Source organism: Equus quagga, chromosome 14, assembly GCF_021613505.1.
Source record: "Equus quagga isolate Etosha38 chromosome 14, UCLA_HA_Equagga_1.0, whole genome shotgun sequence".
NCBI classification, from domain to species: Eukaryota; Metazoa; Chordata; class Mammalia; order Perissodactyla; family Equidae; genus Equus; species Equus quagga.
This window is the reverse complement of record NC_060280.1, coordinates 87,839,053-87,864,511: the sequence shown is the minus strand read 5'-3', so window position 1 is coordinate 87,864,511 and position 25,459 is coordinate 87,839,053. Positions and strand designations below refer to the sequence as shown.

General features: G+C 51.1%; 1 protein-coding gene across 4 annotated transcripts; it reads right to left on the bottom strand.

Annotated features, from left to right (window-relative positions):
* Positions 1–173: 173 nt before the first annotated feature.
* On the bottom strand, positions 174–14,862 carry ECSIT (ECSIT signaling integrator). Of its 4 annotated transcripts, XM_046637559.1 has the most exons (9): positions 14,776–14,819; positions 14,246–14,358; positions 8,745–8,863; positions 5,235–5,652; positions 4,697–4,920; positions 1,794–1,851; positions 1,548–1,696; positions 1,263–1,368; positions 439–798 (listed from the first exon to the last, which is right to left on the bottom strand). In XM_046637559.1, the coding sequence occupies exons 3-9, from the start codon at positions 8,838–8,840 to the stop codon at positions 545–547; spliced, it is 1,305 nt and encodes a 434-aa protein (XP_046493515.1). In that variant the 5' UTR covers positions 8,841–8,863; positions 14,246–14,358; positions 14,776–14,819; the 3' UTR covers positions 439–544. The 4 variants fall into 4 exon arrangements, with proteins under 4 accessions (XP_046493516.1, XP_046493515.1, XP_046493514.1 ...); XM_046637560.1 differs by lacking the exons at positions 439–798; positions 14,246–14,358; positions 14,776–14,819 and adding exons at positions 174–313; positions 8,967–9,068; XM_046637558.1 differs by lacking the exon at positions 14,246–14,358 and having other exon boundaries at positions 14,776–14,862.
* Positions 14,863–25,459: the final 10,597 nt, after the last annotated feature.

The window sequence follows — 25,459 nt, the reverse complement described above, 5'->3', positions numbered from 1 at the left end:
CTCCCCCGTTGTTAGGAGCCCGACCGGAAGTGGCGCGCATGTTACGCGCCGCCGGGAAATTTCTCATGGACTCTCACTGCCCCGCGGCGCCAAAAGGGGACTGAGCGCGAAGGCTGCGCATGCGCGCAAAAGCGCGTGCAACAACCCACGCTCCTCTTACTCCTTTTGTCTCTTTAAACTTTCTAACTTCGCAGAGACGGAGGGAGGGCCTGAAGGTTTGAGGCCAGGGCCGGGAAGAAGGAGCCCGAAGAGCCTGCAGATCGTGGGGACCACGCAGGGACTTCTCCCTCCACGCCTTTATCCTGAAAGCACCCTGGGAATAAGGGAAGGGCGGGAGTTGTCAGGTGGAGGCCGAGGGAAGGCCCGGGTCCCACCCACCGGTCCTGGATGCTGGAGTGCTACAGGCACTAAAGGGCAGGGAGGCCACACTGCAGAGAGGAGGGGAGGCAGCCCCGAGCCCGAAAACTTTTATTTGCTGTACACTCAAAGGTCATCTCATGCTTTCACACCAGTCCGCAGCCCGTGCCCCTGCGACAGCTCAGGCTCAGCTCTGGCCCTGCTGCTGTCGCTGCTGCTGACTGTCTTCTTCGTCTTCCTGGCCCTCGGGTGGTGGCGGGGACGGCTCCTCCAGCCCTGAGGAGGGCGCCAGGAGCTCCCCGGTGGACCCTGCCAGACGGAAGACCACGGGGATCTCGGCCAGGGCTGGGTTGGTCTCCTGCAGGCCCTGGATCCACTTGGCCAGTGTGGCCTGGTCGTGGGCACCCGCCATGCATATGGCGAAGACTGGGCCTTCCTCCACTGTTGGCAGAGACGGCCCTCAGTTTGTGCAGTGGGGGCTGGAGCAGCGCCCCCATTCCCCACACCCCTTGGAGGCCACGGGCGGGGACTTTAAGATAGCCCTCTCCCCAGACTGCCGGCCCCACACTTCGCCTGAGTGATGTTGCCTGGTTCTTCAAGATTCCTGACCCCCATCTGAGGCTGGGTTGTTGCTCCTCCCCTGAGGCCCCAAGAATGTTACTTGCCTGGTCCCCTATTGGCCCCAACTGCCCAAGGGCAGGAACAGGGCCTGTCCTGGTCACACCCAGTGGCCAGCACAGAGGCGCTCCATAAATGTATGAAGGAGGAAATGACAGGGCTGACAGGCCTGGAGCCCCTGGGGCATGTGAAGGGTGGGTGTGTGAGTACCTGGGCCCCACCCCTGGACCCCAGAGGCCGCACCTCTTCCTGTGCGGTGTTTGGAGTCCTGCCCATCCCAGTTCTACCTTCATCGATGTCAAACTCATAGTCATCCCAGCCGCTCCTCCCATAGTCCAGGTCCAGCTGCATCGGGTAATAGAGGTTCCACTCCTCCGGGGTCTCCTCCACTTCCTACCCCGGGAGGGGGGTTTGGGCAGAGTCTCAGGCCCAGGAGCTGGCAGCCACCTGCTGCCTCCCTGCCCCCACAGGAACTGTCCCCTTTCCCCATCCTGCACCTCTGAGCCCTCCCATGACCCCTCGGGGCGGTGCCAACCACCCCCCCCCCCCCCCAACTCGCGTTGGGCTCTCACCCTCTCCTCGGGGGGCAGCAAGTCAGCTCGGAGGATGTGGTAATAGACACATTTGTCGCGAAGCCACAGGGAGAAGGGGCCCTCGACGAAGATAGGCCGGGCTGGGTTGTGGCGGGCCAGGGCGGCCTGCTGATCGGGACTCTGGATTCCTGGTGTGGAGACACACATACCCGGGGGCCCTGGCTGAGAGGCTCTGCCCAGAGGCCCAGGGAGCCCACCCAGCAGAACCCCTGCACAGGGCCTTACCTACGATGTGCGGCTCAGCGGGGTCTGCCACACCTGTCGAGTCTTTGGACGAAGGCATCTGCAAGGAAGAGCAGGGTGGAAGCTTCTGGCCCCCAGTCCCTACAGAGGAGCCGAGTGGGGAGAAATGGGGGAGGGAGATCCTAGCAAAGTCAGAGCGCCTCTTGGGCCCATCTCCTGGGCCTCCTACATGTCACTCCAGTCCACCCCTCCTCACTTCTATCCGATTCAGCAATAGGTGCCAGCATTGAAGATGCTCACACGGAGCCAGCCCTGATGGCCTAGTGGTTAAAGTTCATCAAGCTCCGCTTTGGCAGCCTGGGTGTGGTTCCCAGGCACGGAACCAAACCACTTGCCTGTCAGTAGCCATGCTGTGGTGGTGGCTCACATAGAAGAACTAACAACAAGAATATACAGCTATGTACTGGGGCTTTGGAGAGGGAAAAAAAACAAGAGGAAGATTGGCAACAGATGTGAGTTCAGGGCCAATCTTTCCTAGCAAAAAAAAAAAAGAATTCACACGCCCAGAATATTCCAAGAAGGAGTGACAAGAAGCAAATCTCAGCGTGTGCCTCTGTGGAGAACCGGGGGGAAGGGACACCCTTGTGTATCTTTTTGATTTTACACTCTGAACTTGGTTCAAAAACCTAAATGAATTTTTTTTGTTAAATGCACATACTCTTTGACCGAAAAGTCTGGGATTGGACAATTATTGAAACACATAGCATCCATGTTTTCAAGTCAAAAACAATTGAGGCGGATCAATGGATATGGACATAGAATGGGCTCCCAGCCACAACAAAAGGCAAGTGGATAATGCTCTGCCATTGGAGAAACCTTTATAAAAGTATATATTTGGGGCCAGTCCTGGTGACCTAGTAGTTAAGTTCAGTGCTCTCTGCTTTGGCAGCCTGCGTTCAGTTCCCGGGTGTGGACCTACACAACTCATCTGTCAGTGGCCATGCTGTGGTGGTGGCTCACATACAAAAAGAGGAAGATTAGCAACAGATGTTAGCTCAGGGCAAATCTTCCTCAGCAAAAAAAAAAGGAAAAGAAGTATTTTGGGGGGGGAGGGGAAGTGTATGTTTTGCTCCTGGGCCCTTTTACTGGACAAGGTATTTATGTTGATTTTTCATTGCAACACTATGGAGTTTTCTAAACATTTTGATAGTATATTAATTATCTTTTTCCCTCACGCTAAAAATCTTGGTTCCTGTCAGCAGCAATACATTTACTTATTTGACTTATCCATCAATATACATAAATAGTGTCGATATTACTACTAACCATAACACGTGGGGTTAAGTTCAGGATTTCTCTGCAGACCTTGTTTGTTCTTCAAATACCTGCCACTAAGGATGGGCAGTTGATTGACAGTGACTCAGAATAACGTTTTTCTCTCACTGGTTATGTTGTCAGTTAAATATTATCCACATCCATTTGTTTTCTTTTGGTTTCAGTTTTCGTAGGATTTTCCCCTCTTTTTTTTTTTAAGATTTTATTTTTTTCCTTTTTCTCCCCAAAGCCCCCCAGTACATAATTGTATATTCTTTGTTGTGGGTCCTTCTAGTTCTGGCATGTGGGACGCTGCCTCAGCGTGGTTTGATGAGCAGTGCCATGTCCACACCCAGGATTCGAACCAACGAAACACTGGGCCGCCTGCAGCAGAGCGTGTGAACTTAACCACTTGGCCATGGGGCCAGCCCCATCCCCTCTTTGTTGATTTTATTTTTTTTTAGTACCCTAAACATTCACATCTTTTAAAAGCCAGCCCATATCAAATAGATGTCTCTCTTCCGTCCCTGTTCTGTCTACCCATCTCCTCCACCTGCCCAGAGATAATCGTTTCTACCCGTCTCTGATTTATCTGTGCCTTCTTTATTTTTGTGAAAATAGGCGAAGAGGTATCCTCACTCTGATTTGCCTCAGTCCTCTGCACCCTCCCATCCAACACCATCCACACGGCCGCCAGGGGGCGCTTTCAAAATCGCAAATCCTTCCAGAAGCAAGACTCCCACTCTTAAACCCTCCCCGTGGCTCTCTCCCCAACCAGGTTCAAAACCAAGTCCTTTAAGCCCGTGCCCTCCATGCCTCTTCTCCCCGACCCCGACGCCCGGCACCGGCCACAGGGGGCCTTTCTGTATCCTCAGTGGCTCCGGGCCCTGGCCTACACTGCTCCCTCGGCCTGGAATGCTCCTCGCCTCTCCTGTCCTGCCTGAGCCCAGTTCCCCCTCACCTCCTCCAGGAAGCTCTCCCTGCCCCCTGCCCCTTCTGGGGTCCCACAGCCCCCAGGGCTTCTCCATCTCAGAAGCAGCAGCTCTGAGAGAAACCGTGTCATCGGGGGTCAGCCTCCAGGACCAGATGACAGTGCTGCGAGGGGTTCTCTTTGGATGTCCTATGTGGCCGGGCATGAGTGGGGCCCCAAGGACATGGAACTGGGGGAGCCAGTCTGGAATATTTCATTCAGTCATTCAACAAACAAATGCTGAGTGTCAGCCTTGTGCCACACCCTTGCTGGGCCTTGGGGGACACAGGGGAAACTGAGTCACAGTGAATGAGCAACCAAGCTCAGCACAGGGACGGGGTGGTGCCTCAGCCAGGGTGGTCAGGAAGGGGATCCTGAGGAAGGGACAGTGGAGCTGAGACCCGAAGAGCAAGAAATCCCCAGGGAAGGGTGTTCCTGGCAGAGGGAACAGCCAGTGCCAAGGCCTGAGGAGGGACCTGGCACGGAATGCTCAAGGAACAGAAAGGAAGAGTGTGGAAAAGGGGTAGGAGCAGAGGTCAGAGGTCAAGCTGTGGCAAGGAGGGCTCAGCCTGGGCACACGGCCTGTGTCACGGTAATCACTCGGGGTAGTGACGGGGGGCCCAGCCCCGGCGGCAGCCGGCGGTGTGGCTGGGGTGGATACCTGGTAGATGGTGACCCTGGCGCTGAGGTCAGGCTCCATGTGCCGCAGGCCCAGCCTGGCGAGCTCCACGGGGTCCTGCGGCAGGTCCCGGGGCACGGGGAAGGGGTTGATGTTCTTGAAGCGGGAGAACCACAGTTTCATGCGCACGAACTTGAGCATGGGGTAGCTTTTGCGTCCAAATATTTGAAGCAGCAGGAACTCCGTCTCCTTGTTGGGCATCACCCCTGTGCCGGGGGCGCAGGCAGAGCCTCAGGGTGGAACCGAGAGGGAAGGGAAGACGGGACACACAGAGCAGCAGAGGGGCCGGGAGCAAGGGGTGATCAGGGAACTGATGACAGGGAGGGAGAGCGGAATCTGAGAGAATTTAAAGGAAAAGTCAGAGGGAGAAGAGAGATGAGAGACAGAAAGAGAGACTGAGAGAAAGAGAGGGAGAGAGCGAGACAGAGAAGAGCTGTGCAGCAACGGGAGGGCGGGAGCCCCCGCGAGCAAGGCGGCGCCCCCAGCCCCACCCCCACCCCCACCGGCCCCCTGGCCTCACCGTGGTTCTCCATCTGCTCCAGGACGGCGATCCCGCACTCCTGCTGCCGAGGGTAGTGGATGAAGATGCTGTGGAGGACGCTGCGAGGCCGGAAGACCTCCTTGGGGAAGACGTCGAGCAGCAGGTTGTAGACGGCCAGGTCGCGCTCGACACCGTACTCCCGCATCTTGCGCAGGGCTAGGTAGATGAAGTCCACGTGGCCCCGCCTGTGCACGTTGTGCTGCCCGAACTTCTGTACGGCCTGCACGAAGCTCGCCTTGTCCCGCGCGCCATCCGGCGCCTGCCTGAATAGCTCCTCGTGGAGCGCCAGGGCCTTGGCGGGCCTCCGCGGGGGCTCCGGTGGGCGTGGGACCAGGGATGAGTCGGAGTGGTGGGCGGCTGTGCTGCAGTGGAGGCCCCGCGGGGCCTGCGGGGGGACCTGGGGACGGAGAGCCGCTGCTGGAACCTGGCACGTCCTGGTGCCCCCGGGGACTGCCGGCTAGCTCCTCCCTGGGCAAGGCGCCAACGGGCATCCGGACGGGCCTCCGAGGAAATGCGGCAGTGTGGTTACAATCCCAAGATCAGACACCGTTACAAAGTGTGGGAAGACAGTGGTAACCTCCCCACGGAGGCAATTCGGCAACATTCACGCATCCTCTGAGGCAGCAGTCCTGCATCTGGCATTTAAATCCGACAGCCATAAACACACCTGCGCCAAATGACTTTCCTGCATCCGCTGCATCCATGGAAGCAGCCCAAATGTGCATCAGCAGGGAAATAATTAAGCAAATGGCCGTGAACCTGGACAGGGAGCATCTGCAGCTGTAAGACCCCCTGAGAAGGTCTCGTGTCACCCGGAATGAGCTCCAGGGTATATTATTAAACAAAGAAAAGCAAGGTGTGAAACAGTGTGTAGAGTAGGTTCCCATTTGTGTAAACAAACAAAAAAAACCAACCCAACTTCTATGCAGTGGATCCTCATTATTTGTGGATTCTGTATTTGCAAATTTGCCTACTCGATAAAATGTATTTGCAATCCCCAAGTCACTACTCCCGGGGCTTTCCCGCTCATTCGCGGACACACGCGGTGTGGTGCCCCCAACACCTACGTTCCAGCTGAGATGGAACAAGGTGACGTCCTGCCTTCTTGTGTCATCTCTCATACTGTCAACGAGCCTCCTTTCAGAGGTTAATTTAGTGCACATTTTTCGCATCTTTTTGTTGGTGATCAGCTGTTGAAACGGACCCCAGCGGAGTGCGGCCGGCTGTCTAGTGTGTTCCTGCGTGCAAGAAGGCTCTGCCATTGCTCACAGAAACTACGCGTGGTAGAAATGCCTCGTTCAGGCATGCGTGACAGTGCTGTTGGCCGTGAGTTCCATGTTAGAGTCAACCATATACTTTAAATAAGATGTCTTTAAACAGAAACACACATACAACAAGGTTATGCTGACGGGTGGATGAGAAGCTGTGACCAGGGGCTCCCAGGAACCCTACCCCATATTCCCCGCGGGAGCAGTGGTTCCATATTTGCTAATTCAGTGGATGTGGTGACTTTATAGCATGCAATTGCTGCGAATAATGGGAACTGACTGTATTTTTTGCTTCTGTGAAATATCTCCGGGAGGAAATACAAGAAGCAGGTAATATCTCTTGCCTCTAGAGAGGGTGCTAACTGGTGGCCCAGCAAGAGAGGGACAGACCCTTGTCATGGTGTAGCTTGGAATTTTGAACTGTAAGGCCCAGTGGAACTAATTGTATTACCTATTCAAAAGATACATTTCCAGGGCCAGCCCTGGTAGCCTAGTGGTTAAAGTTCATGCACTCTGCTTCAGTGGCCCGAGTTCGGTTCCTGGGCACGAACCGATACTGTTCTGTTAGCAGCCATGCTGTGCTGGTGGGCCACAAACTAAAAAGTAGAGGAAGACTGGCATGGATATTAGCTCAGGGTGAATCTTCCTCAGCAAATAAATAAATAAAATTTTAAAAATTTTAAAAAGGGACCAGCCCACTGGTGCAGTGGTTAAGCTCATGCACTCTGCTTTGGCGGCCCAGGGATCACCAGTTTGGATGCCGGGTGTGGACCTACACACCGCTCATCAAGCCATGCTGTGGCAGCATCTGACATACAAAATAGGAAGATTGGCTCAAGGCCAACCCCCCCCACCAAAAAAAGGATAAATTTCAAAAACTCAGTTAAAAAAGGAAAATGCAGATTTTGGGGTCAGCAGGAATCTTGGCTTGACTGGCCTCCACCAGGTGATGCCCACATCCCACTTTACTGCTCAGGCCTCAGTTTCCCCATCTGCTCTGACGGCATCTCCCTTGGGTCAAGGAGATCTTGTTCCGCAGAGTGGGCTGCTGGGAGCAGGCCAGATCTCTCTAGAACAGAAGTTAGCAAAGCCCAGCCCTTGGGGCAAACCCAGCTGCCTGCATTTGTCAATAAAGTTTTATTGGAACACAGCCATGCTCACTCATTGTCTGGCCAGGGGCTGCTGTGTGCCACAGTGGCAGAGTGGGGAAGTTGTGGCAGGAGATCGTGTGGCTTGCAAAGCCAAAAATATTTACTATCTGACCCGTTATGAAAAGGTTTGCCGACCTTTTCATTGCCTGCTCTAGATGGTATACAAACAAATTTCTTATTTTAATTTAAACTGAATTTTTAAATTAGAATGGTCATAGATGAGTTATCTTTAAAACTATATAGTTAATAAAAGCTAATATTTACCGAATATTCTCATGTTTCAGGCATTGTTGGGCATTTTGAGTATGAGTCTCATTTCATCTTTCCAGCTGCCCATTGAGGGAGTGCTCTTAGTGTGCCCATTTTACAGATGAGGAGACTGAGGTCCAGAGAGGGAAAGTGGGATGCCTGGTGTCACACAGCTACAAACCAGCAGAGCTGAGATCAGAATTCTTGCCCTCAGTCCCTCTGCTCTGCTGCCTGCAAGAGCCACCCCAATGTCCAGCTTAGAGAACGTGATGTTTTTTTTAAAAAAAAGGTGGGGTTCATTTTAAGTGAAATTGTAGGCAGCTAATACTATAGGTGGCAGGTGCATTGGGAAAAAATCCAGAAGCTCTCCCCATGGAAGGGGAGACACCACAAAGGAGATAATGTAAATGAAATGCATTACATAGGCCTGGCACAGAGAAAGTACTCAATAAGGAATGGTCATCGCCACCATCAGCGTCCTTGGTATCCACGGCCGCTGACGGGCTTGGGCCCCCTGGCCACTTCGGGTAAGGGATGGAAGTTCCATTTTCTGCCCCCATCTTTACAGTGAATGTAGGAGTTGCCCACGTTCCCCACCCAGATCCATTAGCGCATACATCCTTATTTTCAAATTCAACCCCCTCACCCACAGGGGCACCGGCACTTCTTAAAATGAATGAGGCACGTTCAGTGGGCCCTCAGAGCAGACTGGCCAGCCAGACCAGGAGCTGGCTCCACCAGGTAGAATCTGGAGGGGCTGGGAGCACATCCAGGGCCTGCCCGCCTCCCTCCACCCCGATGACTGTTCTGCTGGTGGTTACCTGAGAGAAGGGGGCTCCGGTGAGGGCGGCCCCGCAGATGCCTCCCCAGCCCCGGCACAGGCCCCGGGCCAGGAGGCTGGCTTGGGCCCAGCTCATGCCTCTGCTTGTCGGACAACCGCCTGGCCAAGAGAGAAGAGACAGCATCAGCCTGGCGTCCCACCTGCCAACAGAGACGAGCCCCCTCTCTTGGGCAGAGGCCAAATTCCAGACGGCGTGGCTCACCTGCCAGCGCCACTGGTTTCCTCATCCACGAGATGGGGCTTAGTCGACTGTTAGTCAAGGGTCTCTGTTCCACTGGGCCAAACCCTTCACTATCTCGAGGGATTTGCTCCTGCAGTGGCCCCTTCCCTACAGGATACAGGTGACCAGATGATTCTTTTTATTTTTAATTGTAATTTTTATTGAGATAATTTTTTTTTTTAATTTTGAGGAAGATTAGCCCTGAGCTAACATCTGCTGCCAATCCTCCTCTTTTTGCTGAGGAAGACTGGCCCTGAGCTAACATCTATGCCCATCTTCCTCTACTTTATATGTGGGACTCCTACCACAGCATGGCTTGACAAGCGGTGCCATGTCTGCACCTGGGATCCGAACTGGTGAACCCCGGGCCGCCAAAGCGGAATGTGCGCTCTTAACTGCTACGCCACCGGGCCGCCTGGATGATTCTTTTTCTTTTTTTTTTTAACAGCTTTATTTGCATACCATACAGTTCACCCTTTGAAAGTGTAAAATTCAATGTTTTTTTTTTTTTAGCATATTCACAGAGTTGTGCCATCCACCACTACAATCTAATTTTAGAACATTTTTGTCACTCCCAAAAAGAAAACCTATACCCATTAGCAGCCACTCTCCATGTCCCCTTAGGCAACCACTAATCTACTGTCTCTATAAATTTGCCTACTCTGGGTATTTCACATAAATGGAATCATGATACATGCTCTTTTGTAACTAGTTTCTTTCACATAGCATGTTTTCAAGGTTCATCCATGTTGTAGCATGTATCAGAACTTCATTCCTTTTAATTGCCCCCAAGGGGGCTGGCCCCGTGGCCGAGTGGTTAAGTTCTCACGCTCCGCTGCAGGTGGCCCAGTGTTTCATTGGTTCGAATCCTTCAAACCACGCTGAGGCAGCATCCCACATGCCACAACTAGAAGGACCCACAATGAAGAATATATAGCTACATACCGGGGGGCTTTGGGGAGAAAAAGGAAAAAAAATAAAATCTTTAATTGCCCCCAAAACCCTCCATTGTATGGCTATAACCACATTTATCCATTCATCGATTGATGGCCATTTTGGGCTGCTTCCACTTTTTGACTGTTATGGCTAATGCTGCCATGAACACTCATGTAGAAGTTTTTGCATAAACACAGTTACACTGTCCTTCTGCAAACACTTAGGAGTCAAGTTGCTGGGACATACAAGAACTCTCTGCTTAACATTTTGAGGAACTGCCAAACTGCTTTCCAAAGTGGCTGCACCATTTTACATTCCCACCAACAATGGGTAAGGGTTCCAATTTCTCCACATCCTTGCCAACACTTATTATTGTCTGTCTTTGATTATAGACATCTTGTGAGTGTGAGGTGCTATCTCCCTGTGGTTTTGATTTGCATTTCCCTAATGATTAATGATGCTGAGCATCTTTTCATGTGCTTATTGGCCACTGTGTATCTTTTCTGGAGAAATGTCTATTTAGATCCTTTGTCCATGTTCAAAATTGGGTTAGCCTCTTTTTATTACCGAGTTGTAAGAGTTCTTTGTATATTCCTTTTTTTTTAAAGACTTTATCTTTTTCCTTTTTCTCCCCAAAGCCCCCAGTACATAGTTGTGTATTCTTAGTTGTGGGTCCTTCTAGTTCTGGCATGTGGGACGCTGCCTCAGCGTGGTTTGATGAGCAGTGCCATGTTCACGCCCAGGATTCGAACCAAGAAAACACTGGGCCGCCTGCAGCAGAGCGCGAGAACTTAACCACTCGGCCACGGGGCCAGCCCCTCTTTGTATATTCTGGATACGAGACCCTAATGATCTACAAACACTTTCTCCCACTCTTTGCATTGTCTTTTCATTTCCTTGTTATCATTTGCAGCACAAGTTTTTAACTCTAATGAAGTCCAACTTATCTGTTTTTCTTTTATAGCTGTGCTTTGGATGTTGTCTTTAAAAAACCTACTGCCAAGCTCAAGGTCATGAAGATTTACTCCTATGTTTTCTTCTAAGAGTTTTACAGTTTTAGCTCTTACATTTAGGTCTATGATTCACTTTGAATTCATTTTCATGTATGGTGTGAGGCAGGGGTTCACTTCATGTGGCTATCTAGTTGTGCTAGTAATATTTGGTGAAAAGATTATTCTTTCCCCATTTTATTGTCTTGGCATTCTTGCTGAAAATCAATTGGCCATAAACATAAGGGTTTATTTCTGGGCTCTCAATCCTATTCCATTGATCTACATGTTAAGCCTTAGACCTGTACTACAGTTTTGATTATTGTAGCTTTGTAAGTTTTAAAATCAGGGAGTGTAAGTCCTCCTCCTTTGTTCTTCTTTTACATTATTTGGCTATTCTGGGTCCCTCACAATTACATATAAATTTTAGAATCAGCTGTCAATTTCTGCAAAAAGCCAGAGGGATTCTGATAGGGATTGTGTTGAATCTGTCGATCAGTTTGGGGAATTGGTATCTTAATAATAAGTCTTTTGATCCATGAACATGGGATACCGCTCCATTTATTTAGATCTTCTTTAATTTCTCTCAACAATGTTTTATAGTTTTCAGTGTATGAGTCTTTTATTTCTTTTGTTAGGTTTATTTGCATTTCACTCTTTATGAAGCTATTGTATATGGGATAATTTTCTTAATTTCACTTCCACATTATTCATTGCTAGTGTTTAGAAATATAATTTATTTTTATATGTTGATCTTCTATGCTGCAACCTTGTTGAACTCACTTATTAGTCGCTTGTTTGTTTGCTTTTGAGGAAGATTAGCCCTGAACTAACATCTGCTGCCAATCCTCCTCTTTTTGCTGAGGAAGACTGGCCCTGAGCTAACATCCATGCCCATCTTCCTCTGCTTTATATGTGGGACTCCTACCACAGCATGGCTTGCTGAGCAGTGCCATGTCCGCACCCAGGAGCCTAACCAACAAACCCCAGGCCACCGAAGCAGAATGTGTGAACTTAACTGCTGCGCCACTGGGCCAGCCCCTCACTTATTAGTTTTAATTGCTTTTTATTGGATTCCTTAGGATTTTCTATATATAAGATCATGTGATCTGCAAGCAGAGATAGTTTCACCTCTTCTTTTCGAATCTAGATGCCTTTTCTTTCTTTTTCTTGCCCAACTGCCCTTGCTGAAACCTCCAGTACAGTGTTGAATAGAAGTGGCAAGAACAGACATCCCTGTCTTGCTCCTGATCGTAGGGGCCAAGCAAAGCATCCAGTCTTTCATCATGAAGTATGTGAGCTGTGGGCTTTTCAAAGACACCCTTTATCAGGTTGAGGAAATTCCCTTCTATACTGGATGTTAAGTGTTTTTATCAGAAAGGGTATTAGATTTTGTCAAATGCTTTTTGTTGCATCTATTGAAATAGTCATGTGGGTTCTGTCCTATGTTCTATGAACGTGGTGTATTACATTAATTGATTTTCAGATTTTAAAGTAACCTTGCATTTCTGGGCTAAATTCCACTTGGTCACAGTGTATAATCCTTTTTATATGTTGCTAAAATTTGGTTTGCTAGTATTTTGTTGAGGAATTTTGTGTCCATATTCATAAGAGATACTGGTCTGTAGTTTTGGTGTCTGTTGGATTTGGTATCAGGGTAACGCTGGCCTCATAAAATCAGTGGGAAGCGTCTGGATCATTCTTATCACCATTGAAACTTTTTCTAGCATCTCCCCTCTTGGCCTGAAGTCCTCGTCCAGCCTCCGCCCCACTCTCTGCTCCCTTTACAGCAAAGCTTCTCCTGAGAGATGTCTACACACTATCGTCCTTCCTCACTCTCTCCAACTTAGCTGCTGCCCCCACCACTCCACTGACGTCCCTTGTAAGGGCCCCACGTGAGTTCTACATTCACCAAAGCCAGTGAGTACTTCTCAGGCCTCATTTTGCTCAATTTCTCAGAAGCATGCGGCATGGGTGGGGCCCTCCTTAAACCTTCTCAGCCAATCAGCAGGACCTGATTCCTTCTCTAAAGTCTGCGACGTCTACAGACATGAATGTGCAGACGAATCAGCTGGGATCTTGTTAAAATGCAGATTCTGATTCAGCAGGTCTGGCGGGAAGTCAGAGACTCTGCACATGTAGTCAGCTTCCAAGTGAGGCTGAGGCTGCTGGTCTGGAGACCACACTTTGTGTAAAAAGGCTGCAAAGAATTCCACATTCTGGATTTGTCTGTCTGCTACCCTGGGCGTCATTCAACTCGTTCCTCTCTTCTCTGTAGTCCTATAAGCAGCTCTAATGGTTTCAAACCTTGTTCCTATTAGAATCATCTGAGGAGCTTTAAAAAATCCCCACACCCAGGCCATACCCCAGACATATAAATCAGAATATCGAGAGGTAGGGCCGAGGCATCAGCACTTTAAAGCACAACCATGACGCTAATGTGCAGCTAAGACTAAGACCTTAATCGAAACCTTTGCTACTCAAAGTGCATTCCAGGGGACCAACTGCATCAGCAGCAGCATCTGGGAGCTTATTAGAAACACAAATCTCAGTCCTAATCCAGACCTACGGAATCAGAATTTGCATTTTAACAAGAGTCCAGGAGCCCAGGTGTCTCCTATGTGTGCGCAAGTCTGAGAAGCAATAACATGGGTGCTTATGGCTCCCAAATGCTTATGGCCAGCTCTGAGCTCCAGCCTCCAGACCTGACTGCCACTTGGGCGTACACGCAGCCATCTCAAACTGAATTTGCTCCCAACTGACAACCCTACTTAAACCTCTTCCTCCCCATCCTAGCCAATGACACCACCATTCCTCGTCATTCAGGTCACAAACAGAGGATGTCCCTCCTTCCCCCATTCAATCCATCAACTCGTCCTGATGACTACTTCAAAATCCATTTCAAATGCATCCAGTCCATGACCTCTTTCCTGAATACCCACCCAGCCTCCCACTTCTTTCCTTACCCGCCTCCTCCAGTCACTTCTCCCCACGGTTTAGTTTGAATGCAAACTAAATTCAGCGTTCTCTGCCTAAAATCACTAATAGTCTATCACACTTAATATCAGACAGGGCTTCCCCCTCCAAACTCAACTGAACACCAGCAGCTCCAGCTACACTGTTCCTTAAACAAGCTAAGTTTATTGTAGCCTCAGGGACTTTGCACCTGCTTTCCCTCTGGAAATTTCTCCCCCCCACATCAATCCATAGCTGTCTCTGTTTATTCAGGTCTCTATTCAAATGACAGGCCTTTCCTGACCACCGCCCCACTCCCAATCTACAGCCCCCATCACCCTGATGAATGCATTTTTAGCAATTCCTAGTAGCTGAAATCACCTGTTTCATTTATTTCTGATTTGTTCAATGTCTGGCTCCCCCAGGAAATGGGGATTTTTGTCTGTCTTCCTCATTGCTGTGTCTCCAGCACCCGGGACAGTGCCTGGTATCAGCTGAATAGGAAGAAGAACGAAATTTCTAAAAAACTTCTATAAATCGCAACCCCCAGGCAGGGTGTACCTAACAGCAGCCCTGAGGCTGGCTGCCGGGATTCCGGGTCCCTTAGGAAAACAGGCAGACGCGGGTTCGAACTCCCGCCTAGAAGCCCTCTTGCAGCGTGGCCTCAGGACAAGGCCTTAAACTCTCTGAGCCTCAGCTGTTTCATCTGCACAGCGGGAGATGAGGGACGTCAGAAGGCGGGTACCCGGAGGGCGGCCTTTCCCTGCACGTCCCCGCCCTGCACTCCCAAAGGTCACCGTGCCCTGACCCTGCAGCCGGGTCCCTCTGGGGCCACCCTCCCGCCCTGCCAGCCCAAAATGGGCCGCCCCAGGACCCAGCGGTTCCCGCTCGCCTCCCGACACGCGACCTACCTACTCAAACGGCCGTCCGCGGACTCCGGACTGGTTCTGTCTTACCGCTGGGCGCCGCCATTTTGCCCGAAGAACTTCCGGGTCACGGGCCACCAGGGAGCTAGCCAATCGCGAGCGCCGCTTTAGAGGGGTACCCCCCCCATAGGGAGAAGGACCAATAGGAAGGAGGAAAGGCCTTGGTCCCTCCTCATAACGAGCTAGGCCCCGCCCCTAATGAGGCAAAGCCCCACCCCTGACCTGGGAATTGAGTAGTCTGGCCCCGGATGGAGCCGCAGGACCGTTCCCGGCTGGGAGGCTGCATGTGGGGGGTCCGTGAATACAGCTGGCGGCCCCAGTTTTTCCGCCTGAAATGGAATGAAGTATTAAAGGTAGGAGTGACGGGATTCCTTCATTTGTTCAACAAACATTTATTGGGCGCTTACTGTGTGCTAAATGCGCTGAGGATATGGCGTTGACATTAGCGAAGGAGACAGGCTCTGCTAATCTAGCTTCGTGATTCTGGGCTGGTGCTTAACCCATCTGTACCTTGATTGTCTCGCCCCCGAAATAGGCCAATTATAATAACCTCATGGGGTTTTTTGAGGTTTAGTTAAGTTAATCTACGCAGAACAGCCATACAAATGTTTGCTATTATTATTATGGGGGATTCACCCTAACACCTCGCTCCGCCTCCCTCCCTGGGACGGCATGGAATCTAGTTTGACACCTTGGACCCCCTTGCTGAGGGCTGACGGTCCTGTGAGGCTGGGTGTGTGTTCATGATTGTGTCCTGTGGCCGCGGTGTGTGTGTAACTGTGATGTGGGGTGACAGTTGGGGTTTTTTCATGCGTTTTTGTAGTATCTCAAAACTCGAGCAAAGGTGTCTAGCTGTATGTGTGGCTGTGTGAGTGTGGTTCAGGGGTGGTCCCTGTGTGTGTGTCAGTGTGAGCCAGGCCAGTCTGGGAATTGGTGTGTGTGGGTTCTTGTGTGTCAGTAGTTACATGGGCACCTGTAATTGTACAGCTTCTGGGCGTCTGATTCTGTGTCTGTGTGCAGAGGGTGTGTAGAATTTGTCCCACAACCCTGAGGGGCTGGCAGTAGGTGTGTCAACATTTCTGTGATGATTTGCATGACTTAATGTGTGTGTGACTGTGTGTCTGAACACTGGTGGGTCGAGGACTGTGTCCGTGATCCCTCTTGTGTCCCCAACTTGTAGATGAATGATTGTGTCCCACTGTCGAGACACATGTGACTATGTGTGACACCCCATATCTGTCTCTCTGTGTGCGATTGTGTCTGACTACCAGCGTGTGTCTGTGACTGTATGAGCCTCTGATTCCATGTGTGTGGGACTGTGCTCATGACACCCTGTGTGTCTGTCTCTGACACTGTGGGACTCTATGTATGTATGTGTTTGTAACACCCTCTGTGTCTCTGACTTGTATGGGTGTCCCCCACCATCTATGTGTCAGTGACACTATGTGACACCGTATGTGTCTGTGATTGTGCCTCAACATGGGTCGATTCTGGAACTGTGTGTGGTTGTGTCTGTGTCTCTTTGCCTCTCTGCATATGACCGTACACCCAACCGTAGTAAGCGCTGTCGCTGTGTTTGTAGCACCCCGTGTGTATCTCTGTGTGTGGCTGTGCGTCCGATGCCCAGGGTCTACCCACGGCTGGCTGTCCCCCTAAGTGTGCGTGAGAGATGCAGCGTCTGGGTCCCTGGATTTGTATTTCTCCTCCCCTGTGTGCAGCAGGCCTGTGATCGTCGACAATCTTCTTGCCTCAGGGCACAGCGACATTGGAGATGGTGCAGCTGGCATCCGGGTCGCTGGCTGTAGGGGCTGGGCAGTCGGGCAGAGGAGGGACCTGGGCCGTGGACGCGGCCACAGCGCAATAACCACCCCTGCACGTCCCTGTGGCTCCCTTTGCGGTTCAGCCTTCTGATTTCGTCTCGCGCCAAAAGAGCTCCCGGGCGCTCAGGAGCTCCGCAGCCTGTGGCAGGCCTGAGAGCGCCTTGGGCTCATGCAAACACCTCCAATGGGCTGCTAGGTGGGGCGGGGCCTGGAGGGGCGGGGCCATGCGAGGAGATGGGCGGGGCCTAACGTCCGTATTTCCGCCCCAGGTGTATATCATCCTCCTGTCCCTGGCGATCGGCGTTGTTAGCCGGCCCAACCTACTCTCCGTGGAGACAATCAACACCAACCTCACTCTGTAAGAGGCAGCTGGGCCCGGGTGGACGTTTTCCACTTCACTCCCTCCCCAACCCCGCGCTCCTGTCGGGGTGGGGAGCCGGCAGCATGGTCGGGGGGCGGTGGACACTGCTGAGGGTGTCTAGGTAAGGAAGAGACCCCTCCAGGGAGGTTCTCAGAGTGAGACTGGCTCAGCTAAGGAGCCTCATAGGCCAGCCCGCAGTCTCTCTTGACCCCAGCGCAGGCAGAGGTTGACCCACGGCCTTGACCCCTCCATGCCAGGTCCAGCGCCATCCAGAGTAGGGCGTCGGTGGGCTCCCAGCTCCCCTCATCCCACGGATTGTATGTAGCTGATGCCTCTGATTACCTGCTCCGTGGTAGACGGGATCCAACTGGGTGAGACCTGGGGTCACCTTGACTCAATCCTCTGCCCATTTCTGACTCCTGCCCCCTCCAGACCTGGTGGTGATTCTCCGAAGCTGGGATCGCATGTTCCCATGTCACCACGCAGTTTCTCTCTTCCGCGTCTACCGCCTGGTGTAGAGACCCCTGGAGACACTACCTCTCCCCACGTTCACGCCCCGCATATATTGAACATCTCCTGTGAAAATTTTACAACTATTTGCAGCTTGAAAAAATTAAGTGCAATTTCAAAACTGTTTAGGATATTATTTCATTTATAGTCTTGTTAACCTTAATCTATTTTGAACTTGGAACATGTTACTTTTTGAAATGAATAGCAATTTTTTAGTCCCTTTTTGCTTGTGCGTAGAGGTTGATTCTCTGTGTTCTGTGTATTAATTTAGATATGTAGATTGATGTCTTCTATCCTTCTGCCATCTCAAAAGATCATAATACATTCATTAATTCAACAAATATTTATACGCATTTTAAAACAAATACTTGTTGTGTGCTAAAGCCAGAAGGAAATATAAAATTAACTCGAAAGAGGAAAAGAAATTTAAGTTCTCCAAGTGCTTAGAGTTTTTTCCCCAAGAAAGGGCGTATTTTCATGAAGTAAAAATGTAAGATGCTACATGTGACTAACAAAATGGTTGATATTAACAAATAGATTAAGAATTAAATATATATATGTTATAGCTTGAGCTGCATGGCAATTACACAGGTGTATATGTATGTAAAAATTCATTGAGCTCTGCATTAAGATTTGTGCATTTAAGTAATATCTCAACTTAAAAGTTTTAAAGTGATCATGGATTAACTAATCTATCATTTGTACACTTTTCTATATGTATGATATACTTTCAAAGTCTATTTAAATACTTCACATCCATTAGGATGGCCATTATCAAAAAAATAGAATCTAACAATTGTTAGTGAGAATGTGAAGAAAGTGGACCCTGGACACTTCTGATGGGAATGTAAACTGGTTTAGCCACTACGGAAAGCAGTTGGCGTTCCCCAAAAATTAAAAATGAAGTTACTGTATGATTCAGCAATTCCACTTCTGGGTAGATACCCAATAGAATTAAAAGCAGGGCCTCGAACAGATACTTACACACCATGTTCATAGCAGTCTGATTCACAATAGCCAAGGCGACTCAAGTGTCTGTCAATAGATGAATGGATAAGCCAAATGTGGTGTATACATTACAACTGAGTATTATTCAGCCTTAAAGAGGAAGGAATTTCTGATACAGGCTACAACATGGATGAACTTTGAGGACATTATGCTAAATGAAATAAACCAGTCACAAAAGAACAAATACCATATGATTCCATTTGTATGAGGTACCAAGAGTAGTCACATCCATAGAGAGAAAGTAGAAGGTGGGTACCAGGAGCTGGGGGAGCGGGATGGGGAGTTAGTGTTTAATGGGGACAGACTTTCAGTCTTGGAAGACAAAAAGTTCTGAAGATGGGGGCTGGCCCCGTGGCCGAGTGGTTAAGTTCGCGCGCTCTGCTGCAGGCGGCCCAGTGTTTCGTTGGTTCGAATCCTGGGCGCAGACATGGCACTGCTCATCAAACCATGCTGAAGCAGCATCCCACATGCCACAACTAGAAGGACCCACAACGAAGAATATACAACTATGTGCCGGGGGACTTTGGGGAGAAAAAGGAAAAATAAAATCTTAAAAAAAAAGAAAAGTTCTGAAGATGGATGGTGGCGATGGTTGCATGGCAACGTGAATGTACTTAATATCACAGAACTGGTCAATTTTATGTTATATATTTTACCACAATATTTTAAAAAGTCTACTTCAAAAAAGGTAAGTGGGGCCCGGCCCACGGCCGAGTGATTAAGTTCGAGCGCTCCGCTTGGGCGGCCCAGGGTTTTTGCTGGTTCGGATCCCAGGAGCGGACATGATACCGCTCATCAGGCCATGCTGAGGCGGCGTCCCACATGCCACAACTAGAGACACTCACAACTAGAATATAAAACTATGTACTGAGGGGCTTTGGGAAGAAGAGGAAGAAGAAGAAAAAAAAGATTGGCAACAGATATTAGCTCAGGTGCCAATCTAAAACAACAACAAAAAAAGCTAAGTGATAGAGAAGTGAAGCAGAGAAAGGGAGAAGGTACAAGAGGGCTTTGCAGTTTGAAGTCGGCTGTTCAGGGAAGGCCTGGCAGAGTAGGTGACATTTGTGTAGAACAGGTGAGTGAATCATCTGGAAGTTTGGGGAACACTCTGGACACAAGGAGCGACCTAAAAGGCCCTGTGTGGCTGGAGTGGGATGAAGTGAGGGTAATGTGATAAGACATTAGGTCACAGTGGAAGAGGGGGGTTCATGGGCTCCCCCAGAAAGCCCCAGTTTTAGGCTGTTAATAACCTAAGTGGATTAGAACATAAAACAGGTGCTTGGCATAGCAGAGGCTCCAGGCGAGGATGGTTATTCACCTCCATAAAGTCTTTTCTGCAGCCTTTGGCATCCACGACGCAGGACGCCGGCATGGGTATAGAAGGATAGACGCGGCTACCCTTAGGACGCCTCAACGGCTCTGCGCAGCCGCAGCACATTTGCCTCCTCAAGATCCCTGTGATTGGCCGATCTGAGAGGCGCCGCAGCCAATCAACTGCCGGTCCAGGAAGGCGTGCGCACCCCCCCTCTCGCACATTGACAGCAGCGAGGGCAGCGGCTGGGCGCACTACTGCCCCCTGCCGGGCGTGCCTAGCTACGCGCAGGCGCATTTCGCGCTGCTCAGCTAGGGCGTGTGTGGGCGGTGGTGGGGGTCCCTGACCTGCCTGCCACCTTCAGCGTCCCCAGTATCCCCTCTTGGGGACAGTCACAGCTCCTATTTTCTGATTTATCCTTCCAGAAGTAGTGGATTCAAACACAGGCATTTACATGTTTTTTGTTTGTTTAACAGAACAGAAAAGTATGTGTGAAGCCCCAGTGTAGAATTTTTACCTGTAGTCCTCCAAACAACCCTAGGAAAAAGAGCAGCTGCACAGTGGAGGACACTGGCAGATACCACCTCAACCAAGGGACCAAGGTTAACATCACCAGCAATGAGTCATAGTGCCATCACAGTGACGTCATAAGCCCCTGGTATGAGAAGGGCACGTCATCTTTCTGGTATCCTTCCCAGGGACGGGAAAACCTCAGTCTAACCAAAACAAACCAAACTGAGAGACAGTGGACAAAATTACCAACCAGTACTCTTCAAAAACGTCAAGGTCATGAAAGACTGAGGGGCTGTCACAGACTGGAGGAGTAAGGAGCTATGTCAACTAAGGAGCTATGTCAACTAAAGAGCTACGTCAGCTAGATGCAGCTAGAAATCTTGGACTGGGCCCTGCGACAGAAAAAGGCACGAGTAGAAAAGCTGGAGAAATCCAGATCCAGTCTGTAGTTTATTAATAGTAGTGTCCCCAGGTTGATTTCTTACTTTTGATAAATGTACTACAGTTACGTAAGATGTTTTCAGTAGGGGCAGCAGGGTGAAGGGCATATGGGAACTCTGTGCTATTTTTGCAAATTTTCTGTAAGTCTAAAGTATCTCAAAATGAAAAGTTAAAAACAGAGAAACCTGAGAAGCAGGCACTATTAATATGCCCATTTTCCCAGAGGAAGAAACTGAGGCACAGAGAGGTTAAGACACCTGTCCCAGGTCACAGAGCCAGGAAGCACCATGGCATATTCTTACAGAATATGGACCCAGAGACCCTGCTCTCAACCACAGCACTGAAGTGCCTTTCTTTAATTGAAACGAAGTGTGGCATATTCTGCCTTTATCCTTGTCTATCTCATGTGTTACTGTTGATGGATCTACAGGTGACTTGTTATTAAATGGCCACTGCAATCAATATTCTTGTACATGTCATTCTCCAGACTTACGCTTGTACTTCTTAGGAATATTCTAAAAAAGAGATTTGCTGATTCAGAAGATGTATTAGATAGATAGGGTTCTCCAGAGAAATGGAACCAATAGAATACATATAGAGAGAGACAAAGACAGAGATTAATTTATTGTAAGGAACTGGCTCACGGGATTATGGAGGCTGAGAAGTCCAGGACCTATAGTTGGCAAGTTGGAGACCCAGGAGGGCAGCTGATGTCGTTCCAGTTGGAGTCCAAAGGCCTGAGAACCAGGAAGAGCCAATGGTGTAAGTTCCCATCCAAGAGCTGGCAGGCTGGAGACCCAGGCACAGCTGTTGTTTCAGTTCCAGGCTGAAGGCAGGAAAAGACTGATGTCCCAGCTCCGGGCGGTCACGCAGGCAGGAATTCCCTCTTACTCCAGGGAGCATCAGCCTTTCTGTTCTCTTCAGGCCTTCAACTGATTGAATGAGACCCACCCACACTGGGGAGGGCAATCTGTTTTACTCAGTCTACCCACTAAACGTTAATCTCATTCAAAAACACCCTCGCAGACACACCCAGAATAATTGACCAAATATCGGGGCACCCCGTGGCCCAATCAAGTTAACACACAAAATTAAGAAAAGGTAGGGACGCTTGTCGTTTCAAAAGCTGTGGACAAATTGCCCACGCCCATCGACAGTGCTCCCACAACACTGTGTTGTCAGGTGTTCTGATTTTTGCCCATCTGTCCACTTTTTTCAAAAGCTCTCTTGTTCAACCAGATGTTTTTCCTATAAGACACCTCCTTGCAAAGCTCAAGGCCAGACAAGGGAGTGGGCAGCTGTGGAATGGCCTGGAATAACCCCAGCCACAGCCCATGACCCAGTGCCCTCTCCGAACTCCAGTTGGTCCTCTGGGGAGGGTGGGGATGGAAATGCAAGGGGGAACCCCAGCTCAACATTCCTCAGTCCAGGAGGGGCTGGGAAATAATGTGCTTCCTTTGCACATGGTTAAGCGCCAACATTTCAGACAGATGTGGGTTCGAGTCCTGGATTACCCACTTTAATTCCATTTCTCAGCACTTTGTGAGTGCCTGCTGTGTGCAGGCACTGTACTGGGCAGTGGCGATAGAGCAGTGACCCAGACAGGCTAAGCCCTGCCCCCGTGGAGTTTCTGTTCTTGAAGGATGACACAGATAATAGGCAAAAAGGAGACGATAAGGAAAAGAAAGGGAAAGGAGATAGAGAGCAGTGGGGGCTTTCTAAAATGAAAGTTTTCATGGAGGTAGACAGACCCATTGTCAGGTGCGAACTCTTAAGTGAATAGCTCCCTCATGCCCATCCTCCCACAGTCTGGGGTGGAGGGTGCTGTTATTTGAACAGAGGAAGTGAGGGAGAGGCCAGACAGGCATCTTTCAGGAATGTGTCCTGGCAGAAGGGACTGCCAGTGCAAAGGTCCTGAGGTAGGAGCTTGCTTGAGCACTCATGAAACATGTGGAAGGATCTGGAAGCAGCTGGAGCAGCGTCACCCTGGGAGAGTGTCCCTCTCTGAAACTTGTTTCCTTATCTATAAAATGGGCCTACGAGTTTCCGCCCCCCCCGAGAGTTGTAGTGAGGATTAAATGAGATTGTGCCTGGCACAGTGCCTGGCATGGAGAGAGCCTTCCAGAAACAACTTTGAAAGCTTTATGAACAAGTCTCTGCCTGTTTTCCGGAGGCAAAAGCTAGGTGAGGAGGGGGCTGGCCAGGCAGGGCTGCCAAAACAGGCAGGTGCGGTGGCGGACGGGGCCGGGACTGTCTCACGGGGACACACCGGTACAGAATTGTGTGTGTCTGTGGGTGTGTTAGGAGACTCAGTAAGGTTTTAGGGGTCTCCCAAGGTTGAGGAGAGGCTGGGTTTTCCTTTCATGACCATCAGTCCTGGACTCTCCAGGAATCTCCGTTCCTTACAAGCTCCCACCCTTTCCTTTAGATGGGAAACTGAGGCACCGACGGGCTGGAGCCTGGGAAACGCCAGACAGGAGCTGAGGAGGGGACTGCACACCAGGCAGCCAGAGATGGGGGAGTCCCCTGGGGTTGGGCCCTCGATGGCATTAGCCCCCTCTCTCCGCATCTACCCCCATCTGCCAGACAGGGACACAGAGAGAGGCGGAGACAATACAGAGACAGCGAGAGAGAAAAATGGTGACCCAGAGACGTGGACCAGAAACAGAGACACAGAGATGGAGAGATAACGAAGAGAGGAAACCTGGGGACAAAGAGAGACAGTGAGACACGCAGATTCAGAGACACAGAGAGAGACAAAGTCTAGGCGACGCCAAGGCACGGACAGAGAACGACCTAGAAACAGAGCCAGAGATGCAGAGTCACACATCAGAGAGGGCTGCCCTCCAGGGAGACCCCGGGCTGCCCCGATGGGGGCGCGCCGACTGCCCCCCCGCCCCCGTCGTGCCTGGGCCGTGACTTCAGAGCCCGCGCGGATGCTATAAATGGCCAGGCGGCCGCGCCGGGGGCGGGGCGAGTGAGTCAGCGCGTGACGTCACCGCCGCCGGGTCCCGCCAGGCCCTGCCCCTCCCGGCCGCCAGGGGGCGCCGGCCGCGAGCTGGGCCGAGGCGCCGGTCCTCGCATGCGCAGTCGCGACCTTGGGCGGCCGAGGCCGCTGGGCGCGGACCGGAGACGGAGTCCGCGCGTTCGAATCCTGGTTCCGGCACCGGCGTGCTGTGTGACTTTGGGCAACCGGCTTCGCCTCTCAGTGCCTCATCTCGACCCCACTTCATAAGGCGGTTGTGAGGAATGAGTTAACAGAGCCAAAGCGCTTAGTACGTAGCAGGAGCCAACTGTTGGCTCATTTTATGTATTTTAGTGTATCTTCAGCATATCGTTTCACACCATCAACTTGTCCTAAGTTGCCTTGTTCTCAAATGGGGACGATCTGCCCTCCTTCGCACCCCACCCCCCGCCCTCAGGAACCCTTTGCAATGTCTGGTGATATTTCCGTTTGTCAAGACTAGGTAGAGGCTGAGGATGCTGCTCAAAGGCCTACAATGCCGACGACAGCGCCCCCCACCCCCACCACGAAGAATTATCCAACCCTGACGTCAGCAGCGCCAGGGGCAAGAAACCCTGCCTTAGCCTCAGAGCATTAGGGGCAGGGGCCTGGGTGCCAATTCTGCTCTGCCGCTGGCAAGCTGTGTGGCACTGGGAAAGTAATCCACAGCCCTGTGCCTCAGTTTCCCCATCTGTAAAGTGCATATTAACTGCGTCCACCTCGGAGGGTGTTGTGAAGACTGGGTTGATACATGTAGTGCCCGGATCGGGGCCCGACATGGGGCTGCTGTCATATTAGCATATCATAGCTGTGCCCTTCGCACGTGGCCCGCAAACTGCAGGTCCTTAACCTATGAGTGTGTGGCAGGTTGCTGCCATGCCATCCAAGCATCACTAATGCCGTATGCACGTGACTTGGGCATGGCATCCGCCCTGTGCTCCAGGGTGAGATCTGGCCTGGTGGGGCTGCTCAGGTTGGGACAGGGACAAATGGGGGTGTCCACGGCCTGGAACCTGCTAACACAGTCACATGGTAACTCAGGCAACCCACAGGTGGACAGAGAGGGCGAGATGCAGCATCTCTGCTCCCCCAGGTCCTTAGGACGGGCTGGAGGGGACAGAAGTGGGTGCCAGATTCTCAGCCGCAATACTGCTATTTCCTGCGCCCTTCTCTGTGCCAGGCACTGGGCATGTCGGAGGCATTATTTCTTCTGACCCTCGTGACACCCCCAGGAGGCAGGCAGCATCACGAGTCCATTTTACAGACGTGCCAGCCGAGGCTCAGAGAGGGGAAGGGACTGTTGGTGTCTGGGGTTAGACCTACAGAGGTGCTGGCCAGTCTACCATGGGTGGCGGTCCTGCGGCAAGCCTGGAGAGAGATGACCTCAGAGATACGGAGAGATGGCCTCAGAGAGAGACATCGAGACGTGGAGACCCTGCCAGAGGCCCAGTGAACAGCGGGGGGTGGGGGCGCGTGGGGAAAGGTTGCTCTCTGTCTGGCCAAGACCCCCCCCCCAAAAAGAATAACCCAGGCCGCCCCCCTAGGTGGAAACAATGACACAATCAGCTCCCAATACCAAGGGCCTGACATCAGAGGTGGGGGTGGCCGCGCTGGGGGGGCGCCCCGCCCCCTGGCAGGCCCCTGCGGCCAATGGGACGGCCTTGGAAGAGGCCCGGGCCGCCTCCGGAGCTTCAAAAACT